General features: G+C 36.5%; 6 protein-coding genes and 1 long non-coding RNA gene across 14 annotated transcripts; 2 read left to right on the top strand and 5 right to left on the bottom strand.

Moving 5' to 3' along the window:
- Nucleotides 1-37: 37 nt before the first annotated feature.
- LOC107224079 (tRNA (cytosine(72)-C(5))-methyltransferase NSUN6) lies at nt 38-3258 on the top strand. 2 transcript variants are annotated; one of them, XM_046741644.1, is made up of 7 exons: nt 38-1097; nt 1350-1472; nt 1587-1758; nt 1877-2039; nt 2171-2378; nt 2473-2766; nt 2891-3258. In XM_046741644.1, exons 1-7 carry the CDS (start codon nt 975-977, stop codon nt 3179-3181), a joined length of 1374 nt encoding a protein of 457 aa, XP_046597600.1. In that variant the 5' UTR covers nt 38-974; the 3' UTR covers nt 3182-3258. The 2 variants fall into 2 exon arrangements, with proteins under 2 accessions (XP_046597600.1, XP_015519478.2); XM_015663992.2 differs by having other exon boundaries at nt 39-1097; nt 1569-1758.
- LOC107224073 lies at nt 3208-6013 on the bottom strand. The gene is made up of 8 exons (XM_046741643.1): nt 5727-6013; nt 5419-5574; nt 4746-5007; nt 4309-4650; nt 3975-4203; nt 3755-3900; nt 3528-3680; nt 3208-3290 (listed from the first exon to the last, which is right to left on the bottom strand). Exons 1-7 carry the CDS (start codon nt 5953-5955, stop codon nt 3539-3541), a joined length of 1506 nt encoding a protein of 501 aa, XP_046597599.1. The 5' UTR covers nt 5956-6013; the 3' UTR covers nt 3208-3290; nt 3528-3538.
- Nucleotides 6014-6047: 34 nt separating this feature from the next.
- LOC124294697 lies at nt 6048-7650 on the bottom strand. The gene is made up of 7 exons (XM_046741240.1): nt 7634-7650; nt 7356-7518; nt 7106-7233; nt 6729-6924; nt 6457-6657; nt 6100-6276; nt 6048-6056 (listed from the first exon to the last, which is right to left on the bottom strand). Exons 1-7 carry the CDS (start codon nt 7648-7650, stop codon nt 6048-6050), a joined length of 891 nt encoding a protein of 296 aa, XP_046597196.1.
- A 230-nt stretch (nt 7651-7880) lies between these two features.
- LOC124294746 lies at nt 7881-8754 on the bottom strand. The gene is made up of 3 exons (XM_046741649.1): nt 8601-8754; nt 8390-8511; nt 7881-8234 (listed from the first exon to the last, which is right to left on the bottom strand). Exons 1-3 carry the CDS (start codon nt 8646-8648, stop codon nt 8027-8029), a joined length of 378 nt encoding a protein of 125 aa, XP_046597605.1. The 5' UTR covers nt 8649-8754; the 3' UTR covers nt 7881-8026.
- Nucleotides 8755-11271: 2517 nt separating this feature from the next.
- On the bottom strand, nt 11272-20555 carry LOC107224083 (serine-rich adhesin for platelets). 5 transcript variants are annotated; one of them, XM_046741641.1, is made up of 11 exons: nt 20092-20414; nt 19583-19680; nt 17350-17492; nt 16988-17228; nt 16647-16828; nt 16381-16520; nt 15998-16219; nt 15807-15889; nt 14459-15727; nt 13244-14296; nt 11272-12886 (listed from the first exon to the last, which is right to left on the bottom strand). In XM_046741641.1, exons 2-11 carry the CDS (start codon nt 19635-19637, stop codon nt 12789-12791), a joined length of 3486 nt encoding a protein of 1161 aa, XP_046597597.1. In that variant the 5' UTR covers nt 19638-19680; nt 20092-20414; the 3' UTR covers nt 11272-12788. The 5 variants fall into 5 exon arrangements, with proteins under 5 accessions (XP_046597597.1, XP_046597596.1, XP_046597594.1 ...); XM_046741640.1 differs by lacking the exon at nt 20092-20414 and adding an exon at nt 20421-20555 and having other exon boundaries at nt 13244-15727; XM_046741638.1 differs by having other exon boundaries at nt 13244-15727.
- On the top strand, nt 20279-25518 carry LOC107224077 (general transcription factor IIH subunit 2). Of its 3 annotated transcripts, none has more exons than XM_046741646.1 (8): nt 20279-20313; nt 22074-22145; nt 22615-22816; nt 23200-23328; nt 23569-23742; nt 23838-24091; nt 24252-24501; nt 25245-25518. In XM_046741646.1, the coding sequence occupies exons 2-8, from the start codon at nt 22087-22089 to the stop codon at nt 25383-25385; spliced, it is 1209 nt and encodes a 402-aa protein (XP_046597602.1). In that variant the 5' UTR covers nt 20279-20313; nt 22074-22086; the 3' UTR covers nt 25386-25518. The 3 variants fall into 3 exon arrangements, with proteins under 3 accessions (XP_046597602.1, XP_046597603.1, XP_015519477.1); XM_046741647.1 differs by lacking the exon at nt 20279-20313 and adding an exon at nt 20900-21007; XM_015663991.2 differs by lacking the exon at nt 20279-20313 and adding an exon at nt 21249-21515.
- Nucleotides 25308-25959, bottom strand: LOC124294747. Its single transcript, XR_006904679.1, has 2 exons — nt 25741-25959; nt 25308-25675 (listed from the first exon to the last, which is right to left on the bottom strand). It is a non-coding gene; the product is annotated as an uncharacterized LOC124294747 (long non-coding RNA).

The raw sequence follows: 25959 nt of genomic DNA, 5'->3' as shown, positions 1-25959 counted from the left end.
ACTATTCCGTAATGCCGATTCTTGCCTGCAGATGGCGCTGACACGAGTGTTCGCGAAATCATCGACAAAAGAAAGCCGAAACTGGCCTAAGCCCTACAATTTATCCTTTGAAAATCGAACCTTGCAATAACACGTGCTCCAATGCGAACCAGGGGATGAGAATGGCAAATGAAATACTTCTACGAGTCAAATACCTCTTCTTCGCTGTATCATATCTCCTTTGTCATCTCCAAATATCTGTGTCTCATATTGAGTTTGTTATTTATCGTCAGCGAGTTCTTCGCGACCGATAACGGTGCAGCCAGCCTGTAGATGTGGGATAGCAACGAATTCGTTACATTTTAGCTTTTTAATGATCGATATAGTCATCAATCATTTCCAGTAAAGACCGGATAGCGGGTACAAGCACTGATCGCTATTCCTATGCAACCGATCTCGATTTTATTACAGATTTACGATTTTCGGAAAGATGCGACTAGATCAATATTATTCTTAATGACACGTATTAAAATTGTAAAGCCCTCTTTTTATATTATATCCCATAAGTACGAATAATTTCCGATGCAGTTATTCAATATCAAAACGATTTCTATATATCCCACTAGAACACGATTTTAGATTCAACCTAACATCAAAACAAATATAATATAATCAATAACTCATGTCGGTGAGTAAATATCATTAAAAAGTTCTCCAACGAGCTATGACAAACCACATTTTATTGCATACATTACACCATCAAGCAAGTGTCAGCATCTTTGCGTCAGATACAAATGTCAGATTGTGTTCAGATCCATGTGTAGCGACGTAAACTTTGGTGGGGGGTTCCCGGTTGTGCAAAGGAAAGGTTCATTTCCGGAGAATCACACGTGTTTGCAAACGATTCGACTATATCAAGACTATATGCATTTGTTTTTACCAAGGTTTTTAAGGAGAAAGGACAATTTTACACATACACATATCAAATCATCACGATGCCTTTATACTTATATCCAAAATCTCCTTTTAAACATAACAGTGAAATACGTGCCGAACTGCAAAATGAAATGCTTAGGTTAATTGGTCATGTCGATGATACGGTCTTCAACGATGTTCAGGTAATCATTACTCAACGTCGCCTTCCACCGATTTTATCGCAATTACCGTACTGTGGAATGAAAGAGAATTGTGGAATTACACACCCTTGACATCACTGTTTGATTAATTGACTTAATCGACTCTCTTGTCGACTTGTGCAAATTATGCGAATATGTTCAATGCAAGAAATTAACTCAACCACGAAAGTCATGAGTATGTTCCTACCATGCAAAAATTTTCACGCAATCGTGATGAATTAATAATTTCCTCAGGCTAGGTTGGATTGTTTGTGCTCCTGGCTCTGCAGTACTCCAAAAACCACAACTTTCAGAGTCAATAATTTAGTCGCAGATACTGAGACTGTTGTAAAAGAGATCACAAAGGAACTCTCTCAGGTAACATTTATCTTGATACTCAAATAAGTTTCGTCCTAACTCAATCTTCAATATCCTTTCAAGTTTTCATTTAAACGAACAACTTTGATTATTCAGATCGGACCAACTTTTAAGGTCCGTACAAATCGATATTTTCCTGAATTAATCGTTGTTAGCTGCTGTGATACTACTATGGAGCTCAATTTCCAATATCTGCCCAAAGAAATTATTGTTGATTCGATATGCGGTACAGCAGTTCTGAGAGGTGCCCATGTATTTGCTCCTGGTGTTATGGGGATTCCGCAAGGTAAGAGAAGCTTCATTACTGCCTGAATTCAGAACCAAAAAAAAAAACAACTAAGCAAAACGTGAGTGAGTTCATAAACTAAGCACCCGTAGGAAATGAAGTGGAACCCTTTGAACAGGCTTACAAGTTGGAGACACGGTGAGTGTCTATGCAGATTTGACTGGAGATTGTAAAAAAGGATTCAACAAACGCTATGTGAGTCCCTACAAAGTATTTCTTGGTAATGGTGTCTTGAGAATAACAAGAAATGCTTTGTTTGGCGCAACTGTAAAAAGTCCCAGGTATGATGTAAAATGGATAAAATTTTGTCACTGATGTACAATTCGCAGAAGAATGGTTATACGGTTTTTTTCTTCCAATTCAGAGAAACCGTTAGGGACCACTCACTTAGTATACCATAATGATATTACAGCGGGATTGCGGTATTCATGACAGATGTTGTGTCTCGTTTACCCAGTTTGAGCGACTCCGTGCTCTCTAAGGGTTCAGCATTACTGCAGAACTTACCATCTATAATTTGCAGTCGTGTTCTCAATCCATTGTCGGATGAAATTATTCTTGACATGTGCGCTGCTCCTGGCAATAAAACTACTCACATTTCTGACCTTATGAAAGGCTCGGTAATACATAATTTGTAGTAATTACGATATGCAAGCAAGAATGACGCTGTAATTGCTGTATCGAAATAGAGTTTCAATTATTTAATTCTTTCAGGGAACCATCGTAGCCTTAGAGAAGATAAAATCCAAAGTAGAACGAATGAGAATTCAATGCAATGAGTTCTGTGCTACAAATATTCAAATATTCTGTTTCGATTCAACAAAAGCTGTAAGTGAAGTGAAGGAGAAAATATTTTCCAACGGGCCTCCTTACAATGCGGAATCTTTCGATCGAATTCTACTTGATGTTCCTTGTAGCGCTCTAGGGCAAAGGCCTCAACTCACAAACCCAATTACAGTTGCACAAATCAATTCCTATGTACCTTTACAAAGGAAATTATTCTCTGCGGTTGGTTGAAGTTTATTTAGAACATTGAATAGAATAATAGAAATAATAGAATAATAGAATAATAGAATTAAAACGTTCAATAGAATATCTGTTACAATTATTAACAAAAACATTTCTATGATAGGCCGTTCAACTGCTCAAGTTTGGTGGAGTCTTGGTGTACAGTACTTGTACAATAACAGTAGGTGAGAACGAGGGTATTGTTTCTTGGGCATTGAGAACATATCCGTACTTGCGACTAGAATCAGTACGAAAAAATTTGTGTTCTCTTGGATTACCACACATTGGTGCATCAGGAATGGAGATCTCTGGACTGACCTCTGAAGAATCAAAAAATCTGTGTAGATTTGGAGTGGAAAGTGATAGTGTAGGATTTTTTATAGCGTGTTTTGTTAAAACAATTGCAGAAACTTGAATTAAACTACTGCTGACGTTATGTACTGATATACTTCTTAGTGCACTAAGTAAATAAATTTTCAATATTTTTGACTATCCAGGTAACCAAGTCCAGGCAACCAAGGTATCTGCAAAAAGTCAATTCCACTAGTTGCAATTGTCATTGCTTTTTCGCCGAGTAATTGCTATACAAGGTTTGCTTGCGTTAAGTGGATGTTTTGTTGACAATTTATGTTTAGAAGAATTGCTCTAATTTTGATCACTTTGAGCAATTGCGGACACACGATGTTTTGATACTGCTGGCAATACTTTGCAAGCGTTGTCATTTCATTGTGAATAATGAGAATGCATAACAACTAACTTACTTTGAGGGACTTCAATTCTCAAAAATGTTGAAACTTCCTTCAGTGTAGGAATCTTCGTTTGTTATCACTGGTTGCAGAATATTAGCTTCCAGCTTTATTTCAGTAGGTATGAGCATTGCACCGTCATTACGGGAGTAACAATCGGCTTTGTACCTATTGATTTAATCAATTTATATTACACCGATATTGTAATCAATGCTGAGATTTACTCAAGATTCGTATAATACTTGTGCATAGGTGCAATTCGTATGAACCCCACAAGACGGCCACGAACTTCACTCACACCATTTTGTATTGGAAATTGACCAATGTTCAGAGTAATTTGTAAAGACTGTTTCCCCTTAACTGGTATAACTAGTTCTGGCGGAGTTACCTAGTAAAAAATTATTCATTGCCGTTGAAACTTCCGTAAGTAATCTATGATACATAGCAAAATTTTTTCCTTACTCTGAACACACAATAGTCTGGGGTTCCATAGTAAGGTGTCATGGCGATTTCTAGATCAGTTTCTCTATCAACAGTTTGTTCACTCCAGTCGGTTGTTGTTAGTTCAGTTTCAGTAATGTACTCCACAGAATCCTCGTTACAATTATTTGTTCCAACACTAATTTCCAAATTACTGTTTGTATTCCGACAGAAAACCTTATTACGTGATGTAAGACTTTCATAACAGCATCTGCGCCAGGAAGAGATTAATATAAGTTGTTTACTATGTATGGCTTTTCAGTAAAAACTAGAAAACGTTTGGAATAGCTGTCCAGTTAAGAGATTGAATACATACGAAGTTTGAGTCCAAGGAGTTTCATCTTGGGATTGAAATAAGTTACTTTCAACCGTCACCGAACTTCTGAGACTATCACATTTGCCATAATCCAGTATATCTTGTTCTGACTTTTCTATCTCCGAATCGGAAGTCTTTATCAAGTCTGTACACGTTCGGTTGGAAATTTCATTTGCAAGTGGGCTAAACATTTGCAAGGTGATGTTGAAAGGTATAGAATCCTTGGTCACCTCAGAGTCAATCACATAACTCTGCCAATTTATGGCGAGCATTACAGTGCTTGTATTTTCAACTATTATTCTTCGTGTTACTTTCTCGGTCTCAAAATTTACAGTTCCAAATCTATGGTCCAAAATTAATTTTTACCATGCGATTAATTACGTAGATTTAAACATAGATACAAGGGTGTAATAAATTATATAATTTATACTTGGTACCTCACTGTAGGTGTCTCATGTATTCCATTTTTACAGATAGGGTATGTTACAGGTGATCCAATAACTTCAATACAAACACCAAAGATATAATCAGGCAAGCCAGCAATAGATACCACAATTTCGTCAATGTAAACTCCCCAAGTGTCAGCGTAGACGTAAATGTCAACAGGAACTGTTTCGTAAGGAGCAAGAGGACCATCCGTAGGTTCTATTACCAAAACAATGCCTTGGACTGGTGGCTTAATGTCGTCCCAATAATTCTCTATTAAATTCAGATTTTTCCAGGAGTAAAAAATTATGTTATGATAAACAAGTATCTTACAATTTTCTGATCAACAAGTCAAGCGATGGTAAAGAATAACAAAAAATAAATACAAACATCTAAACTAGAATGGGTTCGTTTTAGGAAAGTTTTTGTCTCCTGATTTTGGTAGAACGGTTTTATGATGTTGAATACACAAAAAAATGATGAGAGTTTTTCTTAGTTTTACATTGATGAATAATGACGAACCTTATAATGAAACGTAATGCCAATAACTTTTTAACTCTTCACTGTTTGCTTAAAAGATTAAATATTGCAATGAAAGTTACGTATCATCCATCAATTTCAATGATGTAGAAAAAAAAAAAATTTGACGCTCATATTCCAATATTCTGACATATTATACATTACTTGATTTATGCCCCATTACAGTGGCATATGTAGAATTAATTACATCCTCTGGTTCCAATTCTTTCGTATGCTTAGTAGGGCCAAATTGTTTTGAAGATAGAGAAAATGATGATGCAGCTGGAGTTTCATTGCGGATTACGAATGTTCTTTTTTCCACTAATGAATTACGTATTACAAGGATTACTAAAAGCAGTGTTCAAACATTTCACAACACAAATGAATGAAATAATCTTTCATGCTCTATTGATTTTGTATTGAAATTTCCCAAAACTAGAGAGTAATCGAAAAATTAAACACTGATATTTTACCTGTTCGTAAAGGCAAGTTAGTGAATTCTATTGCCAAAGGTTGCATAATGGGAGGAACAACTGTTTTATAAAAAGGGACTATGGGTTGTGGTTTACGTAGAGAAATAAATTCATCAGGTCTGTCGACAGTCCAAACGATGCCTTTCAACAAGCTTTCCCAGCTTCGCGGTTCGCATAAATCCTCGTTTTCGGATTCAGCAGTTAATGTAATGCTATTTTCAAGTTTCATTTCTTTAACAAATTTGTTTTGTGCTTCAGCACTCTCATTTTTCTGGAATATATTGTGATGGTTTTATAAATGTTGATGAAGTCATCAAATAATTAGCTGGCCTAAAATTCCAAACTAATAAAAAATTCTAATCATGAATCTTACATCAAGTTTTTTTTTCGGTGGAGATGGATTTTCAATAGACGAGACTAGTGATGTATTGTCGATATCTACATTTTCTGGGCCAACCGCAGTAGTTGCGATTACCTGTCCAGCATCCAAATTTATGTTCTTCAATTCCTGTTCCTCTTCAATTTTGGAATGTCGATTCATTTTCAAGTTCTAAGCTAGACAAACCGATGATTTTAATTGTCTATTAACTGTTTTGCAACATGCGTAAGCAATGGCTACACTGTACAATTTTGTATTTATAAACTGCAATGTTTGACGAATTATTAACTAGTTCCACTTTGAGATTCAACTAATATGAGATGTGTAATAGAGTCGAAGACTGCGACTTACGTTTAAATTAAGTGCAGATGTATGACCAGCCTTGTGCCACTCAACACGTATTGAATCAACACATGGAGATGGGATGGCGTTCGGTGGCGGTAAAAAAAGAAAAGTAACAAACAAGGCATCAATGGTACATTGAATTCCAAGCATAATGGGATCTTGGCGACCCCCGACAAAACACGGGATATACAAATCCTCAATTACCCCCTGACAAAAGAGTACAAATAGTGATTCAACAAAAGAAATATTGTACGATAGATGTACGAAAGATATCTCACAGTGTTCGTCGGTAAGCAGATCACTTCGATCATAGCTGTGTCAGTTGGAGGAATCAAACCCTCCTTTGGATTGAAATATACTTCCATCCTACACCCATCTTTCTCTGGTGGTAGTCCCCAGGCATAGGACACAGGTTTACAGGTCAAATTTCGTAGCGTTAATAAGTATGTTTGCTTTATACCAACATATAATGATCTGTGACAAGTTATTTTTGTTACATTAACTGAAGTGATCATTTTTGTGAAAAGTAGGACATACACCAACAGTTTTTAGTCGCTAGTACACCTTCAAATCACTATAATGTATTGCCCAATCATTTATTAATTTAAAAAAAGATATCCTACCGCCTATTACAACATAATATAATTAACACTACCTTTCAGGGATTAGAATTGCTGTATTCGACATTTGGTGATGAAAGTCAAGTGTAGGAACGGCTGGTGCAGCTGTATCTATTTCATGATTCTGCGCTATGCTAAGAGATGCATTCCAAAGAATGCCAGACTAAATTTAAAATTATAGACGATTAGGTCCATTAAAATGAACATTGGAAATTGAACACGCATAAGTAATGATCAAGGAGAGAAGATTAACGATTCTACGGTATAATATTTTATGTCTCTTACTTCTTTGCAATCATCAACGCACTTGACATCATTCGTTCCATAAATCAATACATTGTCAGCCGCTGTGCCGAACTCATCAAAAGTGTTTTGAATCGCACACACTGAACCTGAGGGTGAATAGTAATCTATATTCGTAATTTCCTCTGCAGCCTCCTCTGAGAATCTGAAATATAAATCTTGGTGATCAAAAAACTTTTACAGGGACGTAATTTTGTCGTTGTGAATAGTCAAGGGAAAAACGTCATTTTCAACAGAGAGACGTTCAGTATTTTAGTCACCTTGTTTTACTATCCATTTTCTGCACAATACCAACATCTAAACCATCCTCTGGAAGGATACAGCATGCCCAGACCTCAACATCAGCGACTAAAATGTCCACAGTCTTGAATGTTTAATCATATATTAGTAAGTTTCTTTTCAACATTATTGGCAACTTACAATTGAACAGTTCCTGCGCTTTTCACGAGATTCTGTAATTCTGAAATTACAATTCTTTGGTATGGACGCCAAAGGTATATCCTCGATGTATAGCCTGAACCACAGTTATACGAGTGTTTTATAAAATAGATATTTAGGATCACTGCCATTCACATTAAAAAAAAGCCAATACAATATTGGATTATTAAAAATTTGTGAGGAAACTATCATTTCTGTTGAGTCTTCATGCCTTCTTACCGTAAAGTAGTACAATATTCACCAGGCTCCACATCATTCATCTGTACAACAACTTTGAAAAATGTTATTGAATTTGCATTCAGAGAACCCATGACTGGTTGAATAGTCAGGTTTTCCGTTGGTAGATGTGACCAGCTGTTCTTTGGATCAGATGTAGAACATATTGCTGACTGCTTTTCCCATCGATAGAACATTTCCATGTCACTTGAGAATATTCCAAAGTCAGAGTTTAGTATTAGAAATTGCATGGATACTCTTTTCTAAATCCTTTTGCTGATAGCTTATGAGTTTTTTATTATCATATTAGGTATTTAATAATTCAACAATAAACTATTTGATTCGTTTTTATTGCAACTCACCTATTATTTATAAGGAAAATAGGTTTCTCTAAAACATCACCTGAAACTATGCTAGCCATATTTAGACGGTAATCAACCGAAGTTACGTTGTTGTCTTCAGGGGAGCAACATATTTCCATATTCTGAAAGTATTTCCGTGATTAGAATCGTTATTGTCTCTTCAAGATTATTTACAATCTTGTTTTAATATCTCAATAGTACACTGACGTACATCCCCAAAGCGAATAAAGTCGGGGTCGTACCAGACCCCATCTCCCATGAGTTCTATCGGATGAACAGCATGATTGTCACAAAGTATATATAACTTATCGACCTAAAAAAATTATGAAGTACAATTATTATATGTAAATCACATAAATTTAAGAAGTTCCCAGAAAAACAAACTTGATATTTAATTCATCTAACTTGTTTCGAAATCCCATATTACGGTATAGATGATATTGTGTACTAATTACTTGCATGCCGTATGACTCAGGACAAAAATATGTACGAATATCTACGTATTCACCAGTTTTTAGTGTAAAATATACTGGCCATACAGCAAAAGGCGGTATAAGAATCATATTACAATCCATAATATCCTGAAACACGTAATTTATTAATTAAACTCGCGAGAAAGAATGAAAAAAACAATTCAGTCCAATTAAAATTAACTTGCATCAAGATTCATTGTACACCAATCGATCTCACTCATGATAAAAAATTTTCCATCACCACCATCATTAACAAATTGTCTCGATATAATGGTTCGCTCGCCGATAAAGCACTTTCCACATTCAAAATTTGCTCCTAAGTTCAGGGTACATCTAACAAGTTTGCCGTTGTCATATTTTCCAATATTTGCACAAGTTCCAGTGAACTAAATTGTAACAATGGTTTCTATTGAGTCACGGAAACGTAAATTTCTAACTGAAACGACCAAAGTTATAGGACCTGTTCCCTGGGTATTTTGAGCTTCTCTTCTTCGGTAATACTTAAGAAAGATGACCTATTTTGTTCTATATCCGTGGCGATGGATTGAGAACATGACGAAGATTCATACAAAGTTTTCACAACTTTTGGAAAGTATATATTCAGATTAGTTACATAGTTAAGGTTGAGGGCAAGCCTACTTTTTTTTGGTGACATGTGAAATTCAGAAAGAATACCTCTCAGCAGAGGCGGATCTCGATACCCATGCATTTTTATGCATACTGTTTTTCCTGGATATACGTTTATTATCAGAGATTCTTCTGGATCTTCGATAACATCACATCGAAATAGAACCGTTAACTTAATGTGCATGCCAGGTGCAATTTTTTGCGTTTTCATAGCTGCTGTGTTGAGGAGAACAGTAAATTTTGAATTTGGTAATCTTCTTTCAATTTTATACATGGCCGTAGAATTGCCGACATTTTTTAGCAGCACAATCTTCTAAAACAATACATATACAATTTTATTCCTTAGATTAACTCTGCCATTACTTTTATGAATGCACACCTTATACAGTTTATTGTACTGAAAATTGTGAAAAAGTAGTTCTTCTGGTTCCGCAATCAAAACTCTTTTGGTGTATTCTGATCTGATTATACTTCTTTTACGAACAGCCATCCTTGTGGTTGTCGATCTTTCTCGAGTTCTCACATTTCTGACAATCGTTCTTAGACAAATGAGTACAATCACTATGTAACTATATTTTTAACTCGATAATCAGACTTGAATTCGGATTGCTTTATATTTTTTGCATCCGTTCAACCACATATGTAATGAAATTAAACATAAATTCTTTAGTCAACAAATACCTTGATTTTTGCTCAAACTCAGTATCAAATCTGCTAACTTGAGACACGATTGTTGGCAATAATTTTTCATCTAATAATGAGTCTCTGCTGTTGTACAATCTTTTTTTCATACGGATTCTATCTGTCTCATGCAGTCGAAAATCTATAATCAACCAACATAAAGAAATCTAAATATGTAGACCACATCGAAGAAGCATATAAAGAGGCCAAGAATATACTGAATAAGTTGAATCTTAGTTATCGTACTGGTTCGTCTTACTTATAAAAATCCTTGCAAATCAAGGTTTGTTCAATTCATCGTCATATACTTTGGACATAGAATTGTACAATATTGTGAAAATTACAATAAACCTGTACAACACTCGTGAGTTGCAGGTAAGAGGTCATCTGATTGCAGAAGAGGATATTTTTTTACAATATCTGGATGTAAATCAATGTACAGTGGATGACGTTTCAAGCGTATTATTTCCATGGCTCTGTCGTTTGACATAATCCTCTCATCTCTGCACAGCTGATATCCTTGAGATTTCATTATCTGCATTTCAGCATACTCTATGTCATCGTGAATCCTTTTATGACGAACCATTTCCTATTTATAAAATGAAGGCAAGAAAAGATAAAGGAAACAATATTTTAACTGTCCTCAGAAAAATGTATTTAAAATAGAGTATTTTTCATTTCAAAACGAGTTAAACGTTTTCCGTTTACCGTCTGTATTTGCTCAGCCATTTCTTTCATCTCTGAATTTTGTCGGCATGACTTTGAGAGGTTCATTGACATTTGCCAAGTTGCAGCATTGACTTGAAATGTATTTTGAAAGATTTCTCGCACGAGACATCCCATTTCTGGAATAATATCATTCTCATTACATGGTATCAAAGGTAAGGGTTCCATATTGTCTAGATGATGACTTTCTGATTCAATGAGGAATAAACGGAAACATAATGACATCAGCTGTTTAGTCAAATCAATTCTGTATGAAGTCTTCTTTTGTTAAACGTATATTAGACCAGTGAATAAACTAGTTTTATAATAGATGATACACGAGCGATATTACGTAATTAGATACTTAAAAAAGTTGAAAACATCAGGGATATCGTATTAATTTTGTAGATATTGTTTATTTCAAAAAAAAAAACAATTGCTATATAAAGATGTATTATGATAATATTATGTACAGAAGTCATGTAAGTAAAATACTAGGATCTTACATTTCATGGAAACTTGCAACCTTCCTGCATCCACACAATCCGCACATATGTACGTAAATACCGTAGTTACTATTAATATTTGATCGCATATTTGCAATCAATCAATTAGATGAAAAACTGGTTACTGTACGCTTAATCCAAATTTAACTGCATGAGACAGAACTGGATGTGACCATGACTTATGCGCACATATCAAAATACCAATAACTCCAACTTTATCATGTTGACCACATTAAAAAATGGGCCCGATCCTCAAACCTGCGCATAAGCACCTATTTGTATAGACATGACAAAAACCTTTATCATTAATACAGCAGTATTTAAAATTAATATATGTGTAACTTATATGTTCGACACAGTTTGTATTTGCTCAAAATATGTTAGAGAACGTATACAAGTAACGGCAGAGAATTTACAGAAGTGGACAAGGTGGACAAGGTGGACAAGTAAGGGATACCGAATAAGTAATGAGATGAAATTTTTCCGGTTAAGTAAAATGGGTAAGCTGTTCGATTCTGTTGTCAAGAACATTTCGAATAGGAAACTAACTGTGCGTTTCTGACCATGTAAAGCAGGATATGTGTTGTAAATGATTATTAAATAGCCGAAAAAGCCACGAGAAAGAAAGGAAATCTGTATACATGTGCACCAATGATGTTCTTGCTCACAAAATGAAAATGGAAAGAAAAAAATATCAATGAAAGGAAAGTCTAAAATATTACATGTTCTCAGTTAAATCAAGTTTAGGCGTACGGGACTAGTACATAGGTACAGTTGAAAATTGGTTTCATACCATTTTGATGTCACTACACCACATTTTTTGTACCGGTTTTCATCCAGTACAAAATATACAACTGAATGTGCTGCTGCGTTATTTACATGTTTACTAAATATACTCAAATTAATTATCCATCTAGGAAAATAATTTTCAAACGATGTTCAATATGATTAATATAAAATCCTAGTGTATACTTTACTAATCTAAAAATACAATGCTTCGCAAATCTATGGATATAGCGATAATAATAATATTAATTTTAAAATGTTATTTGCTCGACGGCAGATGCGGCTGTATGTTTATACATAAAAGACATAGAAACTCAAGAGTGAGCAAGTACCGTTACACATTGAGACATGAACTTCTAAAACATAATATCAATTAAATCTATAAGCCTAGATTGTCTTATTTGATACTTGTTTTTACAAAACTCCAACCACACAATCATTATTATACCTGTCTGGTCAACCGAAATGTCTATCATATTTTTACCATACGAAGTGAACGTATTTCTACATATGTACAACCCTTGCATGTTACCCTTTTGTTAACACAGATTCCAAGGCATAACACTGTACTGGGTTTAAAATTCTTCAACTCTTCACTTATGTCAATGTACGAAATTCCATTCACTTGTCCAGTTCTAAAGCTGCATACTGCTCTTCATCTACTTCAGTCATCATTAAATGTCCATCCGGCAATAATAGTACCACTCGGCGAGTGCCACCTGTGAACCACAACATATTTTAATCGTTTCACACTTGACTGTAAGTAATGATAAACTTTCAGAAAACTGTTTCTTAAAAATCATAAGTATTCATAGGTAGAATATGAAAATCCAAAAAAGCTTCTGTCATTGCTGGGTGCATCTGTCAAGCGTTTTGAATCTTACTTATTATAAAGACTGTACATTTTCATTTGAACATTACTATTCTTGTTGTACTGTACATAAGGTATGTGTTTGCAAATAATTATTGTAATACCATGCATATTTAATGAGTAGTAAGATCTTGAAGTAAAAGATAAACACCCGAATATGTTTTTACAACATGTAAAACGTCTTGTGACACCTAGAAATAATTACCTGGTGTAGGTTCATCAGCTTGTACAACTTGCGCAACAACCTGAGCTTGCCCATCAGCATCTTCCTGCCCTGCTGGAACAGCTGTGCCATTATTATCCATAATAGACATTACCATTTGACTATCAGAGGATTCAGCATCTCCTTCTTTGACGTAGAACTGAGGGGTGAGATTCACTTGATCCGGCATTAGTTGGGCAACAGCCTCAGCCACTGCGTGGTCTAATGTCAACACGGAACCATCATCACCTTGTTGCTCAGTCGTGACATAGACACACTGCTGTTCGCCATCAGCACCTTGCGTAACCAGTAAGGTTTGACCGTCTTCACCTTGACTAGTCACTTGATAAACCACACCATCTTCACTGGTTATAGTTACCAAACCAGAGGTATCCTCAGCGACCTTTTTATCATCGTCAACTTTGGTGTCAGTCTTTTCATCAGTCGAAACCGGAGAAGCAGTAACAGAAGTCGACACTGTAGCTGCAGGTGAAGTTATAGCCATCGTAGAAATTACAGCAACTGTGGTAGTTGGAGTTGTAGTCAAAGACGTAACAGCCGGAATTTCGGTTACTGACGTTGATTCTGTCAGCGAAGTTGACGCAGAGGTAGTCATTGCCGTTACAGCGGGCGGAGCACTGTCATCCAGACAAGGAAGGTCTGGAGCAGCAGTTGCAGCAACAGCTACGTCCGATAAGTTAATTTGCGTTGCTTCGCTAGTCTGGACAATAGTGCCCGTCGTTCCACCTGGGCTCATCTCTACCCTCATAATGCCAGTTCCTTCGGTAAGAGAATCTAGCGACGGTAAAACCAGTTCAGCACTTGCTGTAGTTGTGGTTGTTGTTGTAGTAGTCGTATCGACTATGTCGCTTTTAGCGTCTGCAACAACAGCAGTTGTGGTGGTGGTTGTGTTGGTTGTAACAACCGCATCACTAGTAGCAACAGCAGCGACAGCAACGGTACCACTTGTAGTTTGCGGAGTTGCAGCTGGGGTAGGCTCAGGTGTTTGTTCGGCAGGCTGTTCCACCGGCTCTCCATCCGGACCCACGATGCGACCTGTCAGAGGACAGAGTGTGAAGGGACGGGGCGGGCTATCGGGTTCAATGGGAGGAATTGGCCCTGAATCAAGAGAAGGTTCGGGCTCACCGTCACTGCTACTCTCTTCAGAACCAACTTCGTGAAATTCCATATGCAAACCATCCCCGTCGGCGAGCTTACTTTCTTTCGGTTTGTTGGCACCAGGCGTTACGGACGCTGCTTCACCAGTTTTGCCTCTTCCACGTCCTGGAGTTCCGCGGGCACCGGCCAAGAGACCACGAACAGGTTTGTGCACTCCAGCTGCTTCCTGTGCTTTCTTCTTAGCCATCAATAATTTTTGCTGAGGTGAAAGCAGCGACTGTTGTTTAGCAAGCTGAGGCCTTGGTCCTTGTTTAGCTTGAGGACTGCCTACAGTTTTCTGCATCTGTTTTGGTTGGGCGCTAAGTACAGTGTACTTCGGCTTTACTTGCGTCATACCAGGACTAGGACTACTTGCGGATGTAGGGCTTTGCACGGCTCCAGTGGAGGGACGCTTCTGAAGGATTTGTCTACTTTGCTGTCCCTGTAATTGCTTGGGTGCTGGAGCTCTGACTGGAGTACGAAGTGTAGATCCCAATATACTAGTAGGTGTCGTACCTCGAAGTGGTGTTCTGGCTAGCAATGGGCGATTAACGCCACGCTGTGCGGTTCCTAGGTTGCCTCGTATTCCAGCACTCATTCTGGGCTGCAATCCCATTGTTGGTAGGTTTGGCACAGCGGTAACAACATGGATTTGTTGTAGTTGGTTGACCTCAGGCTTTGGTTGAATCTTGATAGGCTCTTGTTTCTGTACCATTGTATTTACGGCCTTTGGAGAAGATCCTTTAGATACTATCTTCATTTGAGTTACGACTTGGCTACCATCGGGCTTTGAGACAACTTTCACTGGCGTTATAGTGGAAGTAGGTTGTCCAGCAGAAAGAACTTGTTTACGGACCACGCCAGAAGCGTCGCGATTTTGTACCATTAGGACACCTTGTGTAGTCGGGGATCCTTTAACGCCAAGCTTACCACTTGGTGATGAATCCAGTTTTATTATACCATCTTTCCTTGACATTACATAGACTCCAGACGTTAGGTTTGGCATTTGTTTCGGGTCAACTTTAACGACGCCTTTAGCACTGGCTACTAGGACTGGAGTTTGGCCAGATTTTGGTGCCTCTGGTGACTGTAGGCCTAAAGAAGTTGCAAGATCAGTTCCTGAGACAACTGCACGATTTGATCCATTTGATTGTGCAGTTGCTCGATTGAACGCTCGCTGTATAACGTCACTACGGCCCATCGATTCATCTTCAGAGTCTCCTGACCAATCATCGTCACTACCGGTATCAGTTTTCATTCGTTTTGCATTAACGCTGCTAGCTTCTTCTGAATCGCTATCCGAAAATGTATTGCGCCTCTTTCCTAGCACTGTAAAAACATTCTCGTCAAATTTTACACGTAATATGTATACATGACTGAAGGTATTCGGCTAACAATTGTGACTCACGTTCGCTCTCTTCATCTTTCATCGAACCGCACCACTGTCTGACTTGGTTCATAGCCTTGGACTTACTAGATCGCATAGGTCTCCTACAAATCAAATAACAGGCTGTGAACTTTGTTGACACCATATTACATGACCTTCTGATGGTCAGTTTCAATGAGCAGAATAGAACTGTCGTAAACACAGACACTTACGTTGCTTGAGCAGCACTACTCGGCCCAGGTTTGCCAGATTCAGGCTTAGGAGTTGGTTTTTGTGCAGGCAGGGAAGGTCGAGCTGCGGCTGACTTTAGCGCAGCCGCTTGCTGCTGTGCTGCTTTGAGTTCTTTCTGCTTGGCGAGACTTCGCTCAAACTCATCAAGAAGATGTTTACATGCTTCCATATTCTCCGCTGGTTCCCACGTGGTTTGCTCACTACAACAATTTTGAAACGATTGACTGTATAAACAATTGAATACCTTCGTATAAAATGAAAATAAGTCAATTAAATCTGACAATTCATAGAGCAATAAAGTAGATAATTTAGTAGTACAAAAACTTGATAAATCTCCACATGTCACATTTTAGTAACAACTTACTGTGGAAATCCTTCCCATTTCAGCAAATATTCGAAGCATTTTTTCTTTGGATTAAATCGTTTGGCCAAAATTCTTTCAACGACATATTCTTCATCGCTTGAATCGCCATCCTCTTCACCAGGCAGCTTAGCAGGTTTCATCTATAATGTGTAGGTCATAAATAATCGTGTCACAGTTCAGTTCAGTCAACTTTCTCCAGGAGGGTCAGAACTATTTCAATCCTCGAATTATAAATTCATCTCATTCACTCCGTATTTCTCTCTTACCTTACGCTTCATTGGAGGCTTTAACTGCGGTACCTCTTTCTTCTCTTGCTCACCCACAATCTGTTCAGAAACCTTCACCAAAGTTTTTGTCTCAACTGGTTTGGCAACTTCCTTCTTAGACTCTGCCACTTCGTCAGGTTGCCCATTCCGAATTACTTTGCGAACTATCATTCGCTTTACTCCTGATTGTACAAATTCATTTCAATATTATCACCCTCACTATGCAACAATATTATTGGGGAATTTTTTTCCAAGATATACTCAAAAGATTAAAGTTTTAAGATGATTCGCATAAATGAAATAAAGACATATATGTTTATATTGTAAATCGTTATAATTACCTTCAGGATTAACAGTAGTCTGTTGACGCACGGATACTTCTTGCATTTTAGCATTGCTGATTTTCGTAAATGTTTGGATAGTTTTTCCAGCTGCGATCCAAGAATCTCTAATGTGAGTATCCATTTTACACCATTTCTGATACAATTTCCAAGAATTGGCCGCATCCCTGTCGGTGCCTTCCTGCTGTATTTGTGAATCCTTCCAAAGGAGGAATGCCCATACTTGTGCCTTTTGTTCATTCTGTAAAGTTTATCATTTTCGTTTTTTTTTTTATTCTAAAAATTAGGATTCAATAATATACAGTTTATTTAATAGCGAAGTTATTAACAGGTATATTGTTTTGATAGACTTGAATACTAACGTTACTATTTTCACGAAAATGTGACACTTTGGAGCATGCCCCTTCGGTAGTGCGATGCTCCTGGAATTCTTCGATAAAGTGAAACACAGAATGACATTGACCGCAGACTAGTACGTCGAGCTTTCCCATTTCCTCTTGCGCCACTGAATAAAATGGCAATCGATTAAGTCAAATACTTTACAATGTCTAGGCTTTACGAGTTTTTGAAAGAAAAAATATTGGGTATAGGATTTATATTCCGTACACTATGATGATGAAGGAAATGGAACCAGTAAAATACCAAAATATTGGTACAAAGTCTGAAAAATTACAGTGGAAGATGAATCTATGTTTCTTTCTATCGTCTTAAATGGAATCTTTACTAAGGTGGTCCGTATTTAGGGATTAGTCGAATTTATTATACGTCATCTCCCAAATCGGCTCCAAATAGTTTAAAAACAACATGCTATTTTCTTTAGATTTTCATCTCACTCTCACAGGCAGGAGTTAGAGTTGAGATAAAAGTCTAAAAAAGTTAAGGTACTGTTTTTAAATTATTTGGAAGTGATTTGAAAGGGGCAACTGATAGGAAATTCGTCCAAGGCCTGAATAAGGGTCACCTTAATCTTTACAAGGGAAAAAAAGGAGTATTTATCGAAATGTAGTATGTAAGTAGTGACGATTTGATTGATGAAATGTTTATGCTATAAGTAAATGTAGATCATCTCTACACTGGAAAACCAGGTATATAGCCTAAATGAAACTGTTTGACATAGGAATGTGGGTAACGATTGATCAGGGATATAAATCTCAGTCAAGTATACATTGTAGAAAAGATTCAAACGAGGTATAAACACAAGGATCTTATTGACAATTCAATTTCAGGTATAAATTTTAACCATTGAAATATAAAAATTTTATAGTAGAAAGTATTATATTTTTCCATATATAAAATTGCGAAAACCATGTTTTGACAGCATTAGAAAAATCTTGTGGTTAAATCTACAAAGGCGCATACTCAGTTTTGAACCAAAATTACAGTACCAAATACCATTACAGTGTATTCAACATCGATTGAAATTGATAAATTGGTTAAAGGAAATATAGCACAGCTGTAGAAAATTCGATACAATTTATATCTTTTGAATAATGAATTTTGATTGTATAAACAGGTCTTGTGATAGATAACGTATCTGAGAAAAGTGAAGTATCTGACTTCGATTTGACAAAGTAACTCGTAAAATTTATTGCATATTCTTTCAAATAAAAAATATCGACTATTACTTTTAGTGCATGAGTCCTGAAACCACTATTCTTAGTTTCAATTTACAACTTTCACATCGAGTGAATGCTGCACTAAACATCACCAAGCTGTCAAACAAGATGACTTTGTGAATCAACGGAATTATTGTTATTAGCTAATTGTAAGTCGGGTATATTTGGTGAATTTTTTCATGGACTTTTAAAATTGATCCTATATATTACATTAGACTCGTCAAGTTTGTTGTGTATTCCTGGAAATATTGGGGTGTTGGAAAATTATAAAATTTTTTTTTAGTCTTACTATTGTGATTGTGATAAGACATCCCAAATATCAAGTTTTTGGGAAGCCTTTTCGATTAAATGTATTCGAGTAAAAACTGACCCTATCAGCCACAAGCATCAAAACAATTAAAAGAATGGAGATATTTATCAATAATCAGTTATCCGAAACTGAACTGAAAATTGCTAAACTTATATGTGGCTGAAATTAGTAACTTTAACATACAACGAGATGTTGAAACCAGAACTACTATTTTGTATCGTCAGAATAACTGGAGAAGTTCAATTTACAAAATTTGAGATATTTGATGCTGTGTTACGGTTTACTTAATTTCGCGTTATCCCAAAGTTGCAAAATAACAAATTTTTGAAAAATTCATGATTACAATACCATTACGAACTTGAATCTGATAAACTTATTGGGATTGAAATGGAATTAAACCTCAGAAAAAAGTAATTAGAAACCCAGTCTCATTGATATTGTAGAAACAACTGAACTTTACTCGAATTGCTTTAAAGTGAGCCTACCTGGTTGCATCAAGAATAGCGAGTTGCCTCAAGAATAGTGAGTTGCCTCAAGAAGAGCGGAAAGTGAATTGCTGCGAGCCTTGTACGTTATAGAATACCGGAGCACCAGGTTCTTGAAAATGATGTACCACCGTGCTGCCTGGTCTATTATGTTTATGCGTGTATAAATGAAAGTTAGAGTTACCTTTGATCGCAGCAGGATTTTTGTTTATGGCTGCAGGGCCATCACCTCCCTCCATCTTGCGACTAGTGTCTTTGAATCTTCTTGCGGACGATTATTTTCTAGAATAAATTCTTGGTTTAACAAATAGAGATGAAGATTTTTATCTCGTCGTTGTAACACTGCTAGCAAAATTTTATTTTTGATAAGAACAAGGGAACAAGTAATTGTCCGTGTATAACATATATTGTTGAAAATCATAATATCTTGATAAATTTATACTTTGCAGCTAGTGTATGTGCTCAGAAAAGAAATACGGAACGTCGCCGCATTCGGATACACAATTGGTTAAAATGAAACCAAAACAGTGTGAAAAATGTGCAAGGCATAATGGGGTTTGAACGAAATCCGACATTCCCGCATAAAAGTGGTCAAGGAGGTTGGGGAGCGTGGTAGAGTCGAATGAACGCGACAACCAGTGGCGTAAAATTTCGCTGGATTTTTATGATATGAGAGCCGAGGAGAATAAATACCCGGTTGTAAAGCGTGGGTCTTTCGGGCCTATTGAACGGCGTTGTTTGAGCGCACGATGTTTTAATAGAATCTGTAATCCGAGGTTAAATTCGATGATTTTAATCGGGATGCCATTGCCGCCGCTGCAGCAACACACGACTATGAATTTCTACAGTCCGTCCACCGTCCACGAGCAAGCCGATCCTCGTCAAGATGGCTCTTCCACCATAAAAACTATCGCGGTAATCAGGGAATCACTTCCCCTCTTGACAAATATATATTTTCGAACACACTTGTCCGATAAATGATAAATGTCGATTGGGGGACTTTTTATTTGAGAAAAACTTACGCGCGTTAATTAAATACGATCCGGCGTATAATAATCGTATGTTGAAGCTACGATATTATAGAAAATTCCCGTCAATCCTCAGGACAAAAACAGCGATCGCGTCTGGCGACGGTGGCGCCAAACGCTAGTATCGCTCACCCGCCACGGCGGCACAATAATTTTGGCGGGAATGTATTCCTTCTTTGTTTGAAAGCACGACTACGAAATTTGGAGAATTTTTTCAGGCATATACGCAACTCAAAGTATTTACCGCGACGTTTATAACGTGAAAAAATTCATCGCTCAATGTACAAGAGCTTATTTTATTCGGCATTCGAAGAAACTCGTTTGAATCTCCCGCTGGTGAAGCCGGATCCGCAAGTGCGTAGTCCAAGTACATAAGTTGATAATTTCGATTTGCTAGAATCTTGATTGGAATATTCGAGTATGCGCTTTGAAAATCAATAGCCGTTGAAATTTATTTTTAAGAATTATTTTTCACATCGTTCGTGGTTCAACCACTGAATAATCCCAGTATATTTAGTCAATAAAATCGCTCTGTCCAAAAGATACGCACACATTACGTAGTACTTAAATTATCTCGATAGGTATGTACAAGCTGGATGATATGATATGTCTATACATGTAATTACCAAAATGTTATTGTTTTACTCCACGTCCCGGCATTTCAAAAATAAACATCTATTGCGAGAAATTAAGTATTTGACTATACTTTCGCGCCAGTTCAACGCATCGTATCTGGCGTCGGTTATCCGTTATTATTGTTGTTATTAATATGTGTTATTGTTATTATCACTATTATCACCCATTTCTTACCATAAACCAGGGAGTACACCTAAAATGAATAAAACAATCTTTCAAGAATTTTTTCACCGCCATATTGGCATGCCTTGCGATATAAACAAATATAACCTTCGTTTACTACTGTTTACTACTAACCAAAGTTGCTAATAATGTCTCTGATCACATTTGTTCTTTTATTGTGTAATGCACAGAGTAAATAAAGTGAAATAAAGGCTTCGATCGCTTCCGATTTACGAAAACGACATTATTATTTGGGAAATAAATTACGATCCGTCCATTTCCTACGTTATAGTACGAAAATTTTTCCAACCTTCGAATTAACCTTATAGCTCCGAAATTTACTTGATTCGCGCCAACCTGCGCGCTAATGCTTACTTATTTTTCACAGCATCTTGTTTAATATTTAGAATAAATCAAGGACAGGTAGAGAATTGAAATCTTCGTCAAAACCTCAAATGCCATAAAATTTGAGGTTATCAAACACACATGAGTCGGTGTGACAATTCTTTTATTGATATTGTTTCAAATGCAGATGAAGTCATGATCAAAATTTATCAAATCAGGTTCAACACATCATTTCTATCGAAATTAATACACGTCAGTGGACTAAGTTCGTCAAAGATTTTTTACCTCCAAGTCTACGATACTTTTTGATTTGTCAATTCGATTACAAAATCTTGTGTACATTTCTTCATTTTTGAGCTGAGGCGAGCATTTGTGTAGAAAGTAAGGAAGCTTATGCGTAATCGATATCCGAGCTGTAAGATTGATTTGAATATGGATAAAAATCTTATTATTCTTACATTAACTAAATTAATTGCAATCTACATCAACCACCTTACATGTTAGATTTATTCAAACCATGGCTGACGAGGATGACGGAAAGGAATATCGGTGGGAAACAGGATATGAGAAAACATGGTACGCTATTCAGAACCCTGATTAATTTTTATCGATAATTGTTTGATTGAGATGTCGGTAATTGCTTAGCAACCAAATTAAGACTTTTACTCAATGAATTTACCGTGCTTGCAGTTACCAAACATTACAAAAGACTGCACCTGAGGTTCGAATTGATTGAGATTGAAAATTTACAATCTTAATAATACTGAATTTCCATAATGAGCAGATGTGGAGCAATACAATAATTAGCCTAAGATTTACATACATATTTTAGGCTTACGCATAATTTACCAGGTTTCACTCATCCTCCAAAAACTGTCTATTATAACTTGATATTAACAGCGATTTGAATTTACAATTATGCTTGATTAATCAGAAATTCTCAGCCAAATCAACCAATTTAAAGATCAAACCATTTTTTCTTTGGTAAATTGGCTAATTTTTTTACATACAAGCATATTAGTACTGTGTATCTATCATTTTTTAGGGAGGCGATCAAGGAAGACGACGATGGCTTGTTGGAAGGGGCGGTGGCAGACATTATTCAAAGAGCGAAGAGGAAACGTCAGTCGGAAAGACATGGCGGTGCAAGGCTGGGAATGATGAGACATCTTTACATCGTTCTAGACTGTTCCGAAGCTATGTCTAATCAGGATTTGAAACCAACGAGATTACGTTGTTCTATAAAAGTAGGTTGACATGAACGTAACTATCTTGAAAAACCAACAGTAGTCTGGCAGTCTTATTGTTTGGGAAGATTCAGTTAAAATCTACATCATTCTCCTCAGTATGCACAATCCACATTTTCTTCATCAGTCATGTCGAGCTTCAGCATTCAATTTGTACTTGATGAATTTGTTCAATAACTCTAAATCATTTTCGAAAAAAAAAAAAAACTTTTTTTACATCTGGTACAATAATGAGAATTTAAGTAGCGTAAGTTTGAAGTTTTCGTATGCCACAGCAAGTTGATATATTTTGGACTTTGCAGACAGAAAATACTTGTGAAAATTAGTTTTGAGTGTGAAAAGTCAAGGAATTTTATTTAATTGAAAGAAAAATTTTATTTCAGCTTTTGGAAGATTTCATTGATGAATTCTTTGATCAAAATCCTATAAGTCAACTAGGTTTGATAATAACGAGAAATAAACGGGCTGAGAAATTGAGTGAACTTGCCGGAAACCCAAAGAAACACATCAAGGTATTGCACTATACTTAAATATCATTTGAATCTTCAAGAATCTCTAACCACTTGTTCTTCTATTATTAACGATCATATAGCTCCCACAATAGTGCAGATTTTCTGATGGAAAGCATTTTACAGTGTGTGGATTTCGTCCATTCAAATCAGAGTCTCTTTATTAGGTTTATATCAATGTCGATCAACTTTTTTCCTGAACTTTATTGTCACACTTAGCAAACTTACCTTTTTCTATCTCAGGAATTGAAGGGCTTGCATCTTACAGCTCTGACGGGTGAACCATCGATTCAAAACTCTCTAGAACTGGCACTAAAATCCCTGAAATTGCTGCCGTCGCATGCAAGTAGGGAAATTCTTGTGCTGATGGGTTCGCTAACTACCTGTGACCCAGGGGATATTAACACTACGATTGAAGTACGTCATGGTATCATAATTCGTGATATTGTAGGGCATTTTTTAAAAACAATGCTCGTGATGTTCTCATAATCAGCTTATAATTCTACTTACAGATTTTGAAATCTGAAGGAGTGCGCTGTAGTGTAATAGGATTAGCTGCTGAATTGCATATCTGTAAACGTTTGGCTACCGCGACTGGTGGCGATCACGGAGTTGTTTTAGACGACAAACATTTCAAAGAACAATTGAGCATTCATGTAGATCCACCAGCAGCTGCTACCAGATTAGACTCGGCTCTGGTGAAGATGGGTTTCCCTCATCATGCATTGCATTCAACCACTGAAACCCCAATGACGATGTGCATGTGGCAAGTAGTATTTCTTGTAATTCTTGAAGACTACTCCACAGTCAAAATAAGTTTCTTTGATCATTACTAATACTATTCTTATTATGTTATTATTTAAACAACGGTATTATGTACCTGTATTATGATTGTTTCAATTTTTATTTTCTATTCCTTCATTCAGCCACGTTGAAAGTTCAGAAGAAGACAGTAAACTTGTGACGACTGGATACTTATGTCCACAATGTCTGAGTAAACATTGCGAATTACCGGTCGAATGTCGAGCATGTGGACTGACCCTTGTATCAGCTCCACATTTGGCTCGTTCTTATCACCATTTATTTCCGGTTGAAAACTATAAAGAAGTAACTTACGAAGGTTCTCCTTCCATATGCTACGGGTGTAGAAGAGTCCTTACTCAATTAGACAAGAAGGTGAGTTACAATCGATTGCAGGTTTCACAATAGTTTTCTTATTTCCCTAAAAGTACCCTGTAAGCACTCTAAGCCTGAAGGTTTTCTCTATATGTACTTTTAAGCACACCATTTGCCCCTCAAAACTACCTATTTTGGGCAGCTTGTCCTGTTCTTTCAATTTTTATTAGCATTTCACTAGCTGGTTACGTCCAAATTTTTAACTAAGTGCACAGGTTTCAATCACGAAAAAGAGAATAAGAGCCGTGTTCGACATGCAATTTCTATTAAAAACATGCTAAAACATTTTGGTTTCAAGCAAAAATACAGAAATGGCATAACATTTACGAAATCGCTATAGTAATACTTCGATTTCATGTCATATCTTTACTTTTCTGAAAAAGCAAAATGTTCTAGCATATTCTTATTCTGACTTGTAAGTCGAATGTGGCTGTTATGCTTTTTTCGCATTGAAGATCTGTGGACTTTGATATTTGGATATATCTAAGTTCACATCGAAATTAAATATAACATCATCTCAAATGTTTTCTTTCGCTGGAACTGCGCAAAGATTTTACAATCCTAACAACCACCTATTTTCATAAATTATCCCCTATTTTCCCCTAAATTATCCGTGTTGAGCGCTATGAAATGTAGGATTGGCAAAATTATTCATTATATAGGTATATAAATGTCGTATTTTACTTCATGGAGATGTTCATTCTGATACTTGAAACTCAAAAGCTATGGTTTTATTGTTTCAGGTATACATGTGCGGTAAATGCCAGCAAGGCTTTTGTTTGGACTGTGAAATTTTTATCCACGAAACACTCCACACCTGTCCTGGATGTGCAACGAATCCTGATACGTTTCAGATATCTTCAGAGAAGATTTCAATCAATTAGAGTAAAAAAGTAAATGTGTTGATCCACATCGATACTTGGTTTTTATACTTATCAGACTTAATTTATCCTTAGACTTAAGCGAACTGATAAAATAAAAATGAAAAAAAATGTAACAAAATTTTTTTGTAACAACGCCATGCATTTTTACAGTTTTGATTAAAAAAAAAATCCATAGTATTGCTTATACTTTAGTATTTACTTTGAAGTACTCAGTTAATTTTTAGCAGGGCACTGGTCCGTAGAATGCGATTGAGAGCTCTTCAATGCACATTTTGATTGATCCTTTTCAGCTGTAAACACGACAATTGCATTGCGCAATGAGCTCGAACACGCGTTCAATAACAGAGGTTCTGACCTTGCGAGCAATGGAGCTGGTGAACTAATCACGAGTTGGTTTCGCGGAGAATTCATGACTTGAAATCCTCTTTTTCATTCTTGCTGAATATCGCCATCACTAACGTTGGAAGAATGTAACAAACTTAATTTTTCAAAGCATTAAACATCTTGTTTCAAGGTTTAACTCTCCGCGAGTGGCTTCCGTTGGGTTTTACATGAATGTAATCATATTGGCAAC

The sequence above is a fragment of the Neodiprion lecontei genome, chromosome 5 (genome assembly GCF_021901455.1).
Source record: "Neodiprion lecontei isolate iyNeoLeco1 chromosome 5, iyNeoLeco1.1, whole genome shotgun sequence".
NCBI lineage: Eukaryota > Metazoa > Arthropoda > Insecta > Hymenoptera > Diprionidae > Neodiprion > Neodiprion lecontei.
The sequence above is the reverse complement of the archived record's forward strand: the minus strand, read 5'-3'. Positions and strand labels throughout refer to the sequence as shown.